Source organism: Sinocyclocheilus rhinocerous, unplaced genomic scaffold, assembly GCF_001515625.1.
Source record: "Sinocyclocheilus rhinocerous isolate Xijiao unplaced genomic scaffold, SAMN03320098_v1.1 scaffold12403, whole genome shotgun sequence".
NCBI classification, from domain to species: domain Eukaryota; kingdom Metazoa; phylum Chordata; class Actinopteri; order Cypriniformes; family Cyprinidae; genus Sinocyclocheilus; species Sinocyclocheilus rhinocerous.
This window is the reverse complement of record NW_015658675.1, coordinates 13,284-15,675: the sequence shown is the minus strand read 5'-3', so window position 1 is coordinate 15,675 and position 2,392 is coordinate 13,284. Positions and strand designations below refer to the sequence as shown.

The 2,392-nt window shown below is 38.3% G+C and overlaps 1 protein-coding gene across 1 annotated transcript in view; it reads right to left on the bottom strand.

Annotated features, from left to right (window-relative positions):
• Window positions 1-863: 863 nt before the first annotated feature.
• LOC107722802 (uncharacterized) overlaps window positions 864-2,392 on the bottom strand; it is an 8,362-nt gene continuing 6,833 nt past the window's right edge. The window contains exons 2-4 of the mRNA XM_016531282.1: window positions 1,984-2,126; window positions 1,718-1,800; window positions 864-1,121 (exon numbers count right to left, since the gene is read on the bottom strand). Of these exons, the coding sequence (XP_016386768.1) occupies window positions 864-1,121; window positions 1,718-1,800; window positions 1,984-2,126 (484 nt within the window). The remainder of the gene's footprint in view (window positions 1,122-1,717; window positions 1,801-1,983; window positions 2,127-2,392) is intronic.

Here is a 2,392-nt window from a genome sequence, read left to right as displayed (position 1 = left end):
CACAGCCAGCGAAGGATCGAACGCAACTGTTTTGAACAAGCGCACCTTTTTTTAACAACCAAAAAGTGGCTGTTTCGTTGTCTGTTGAGGAAGTACAGACGTTCCTCTCGATGATAGCAGAGGAGCGGATCCAGCAAGAGCTTGATGGGGCGACGCGGAATGAAAAACTATAACGACATGTGAATAATCCCGCCCACTCTAAAGCGGTACTGAACTGCAGTGGAAACGCAAACCGAGCCGAGCCGTGCCGTGTCGTACCGTACTGAGCCGTGCCGAGCCGAGTCGTACCACGCAGTGGAAAAGCGCCATACGTTCATAGACTGTGATCTAGTCTCAGTATGGCAGCCGCAGTGGATGGATAGACTACCAAAATGCGAACTAACGATCTGAAACAATGGCCTTAGCACCCGAAAGGGTAGGGATAAGGTGACCAGACGTTTTTCCCGGGAGTCACAATTCGTTGTCGATTAACTTAAAAGTTACTGAAGGCTAGGCGGAATCGCGCTGATAGAAGTGCTTTCTCTCGCGCACGCTGCGACCAGTTCCCAGCACTCAAATACACACACAGCAGTCCAAACAGTGGCGGCTGGTGCTAAACATTTTTTGGGGGGCGCAAACAACTGAAAATCAAACTGTTAGTAACTGTAGGAATGTAAAAGCCATTTATCAGGTGAGGATGTATCATTACTGCTTAGCTAAAAAAAATAAAAATGAAAATACGACTGTTAAAGCATGCAATAAACATACCACAAATCAGTTAATTTTAGTTCAATTTGGGTTTATTATCAGCAATGAAGTAATCAAGAAAATCATAAAAAAATAAAATAAACACAGAAATGTTGCCTAATCACTGGCCAGTAGCACTACTTGAAAATAAATTTTGCTCTCCTCTCTTTCTGGCTTGCAAATTTCTCAATGACCTGGTTAAAGTCAGTCATCTCAGTCACCAGTCTCTTCTCCATTGACAGCATGGCCAATGCATTCAGCCTCTCTTGGGTCATGTTATTTCTCAGGTAAGTTTTAATTCTTTTCAAGGTTGAGAAGCACCTCTCAGCTTCTGCTGTGGTCATGGGTGTGGTTACAAGAATCTTTAGGAGAGTTACAGTCTCTGAAAAGACTTCCTCAAGACATGTCAAGCTTCATGAACTTCTGATGCTCAGGGCGCTAACAGCAATTTTTAAAACACCAGCCATTTATTTTAATCAAATTCAGAGATGAAGGCTGTAATACTAATGTTGTCCACAAGAGGAAACCAAATAATAACAAATCCTTTTAGATAGGGTTGTCACGATTATGAAATTTGGCTGGTATGACTCCCCCTTGTCTTGTATAAAAAGCACAATAATCGCGGTTGTCTGAAACAACCGCGGTTAGATCAAATAATCGCGGTTAGACGGTTATTTAATTATCGAGACAGGCCTACTTTTAGATCAGTTTAAAGACTGTGTAAATGGTTAAAAAGATAGCCTTGCAGTATATAAAAAATGCATATACATTTATTATAGTTTCATAAAGCCCAATGTAATCAGCTTATAATCAACAAAACTGATCTCCAAAATACTTATTAACTTTTTTTATATAATGCTTCTATAATGAGACACTTAAAGACTCTTATTTGAAAAGAGACATGGTCATTGTATAACTGTATCATCTACACAAGCCATTGTGCTTGCAACAAATTAATTTGCAACAAATTAAACTGCATTGTTTCATTTACCTTCTGTGGGTAATTGTAAAAGTCTTTGGTGACTACCATATTATTGCTCCTCACATTGATCCCACAAACAAGGAATAGTAATCCTCTCATAGTAAAGTTATCAAAACCAATGGGCAAATTTATTATTATTATTTATATTTAAATGTTTCTTTATCTTAAGGATCTACTCTTTGCTACAATACTTAAGCAAAATTTTAATAAAATCAAAAGACATGAGAAGACATTTACAGGTACCCATAGAAGGTAAATAAACAATGCGGTTTAACTTGTTGGTAATGGTTTATTTTGACTGCAATAAAAACTCACTTCTGCTGCAATCCGTTCATGGACCTCTGGACTGAGTGACCGCCGCCTCTTCGGTTGAGAACCACCTTCACTGCTTTGGTCAACCAGGGAATGGAGAGAATTTCTGTAAAGGAATAAGAAAATATCAATAATAATAATAAATGCAAAACAAGACGTCACTTCCTGTTTGTTGCTGCAGTGTGTTTTGAGTTTGAGCTCCGTCAAGTTAATTCTTTATCGTCTATTTTTTTATCTTAAAATCAATTTTATGCACCATAATTTTAGTTTCTATAACGTGTGAATATATCCCCAATCATATTCTACAACAAAAACAATCAGAGCGCCTTGTTATCACTAGTTTTATTTTGATTTCCCAAGTCCGCTATTAGC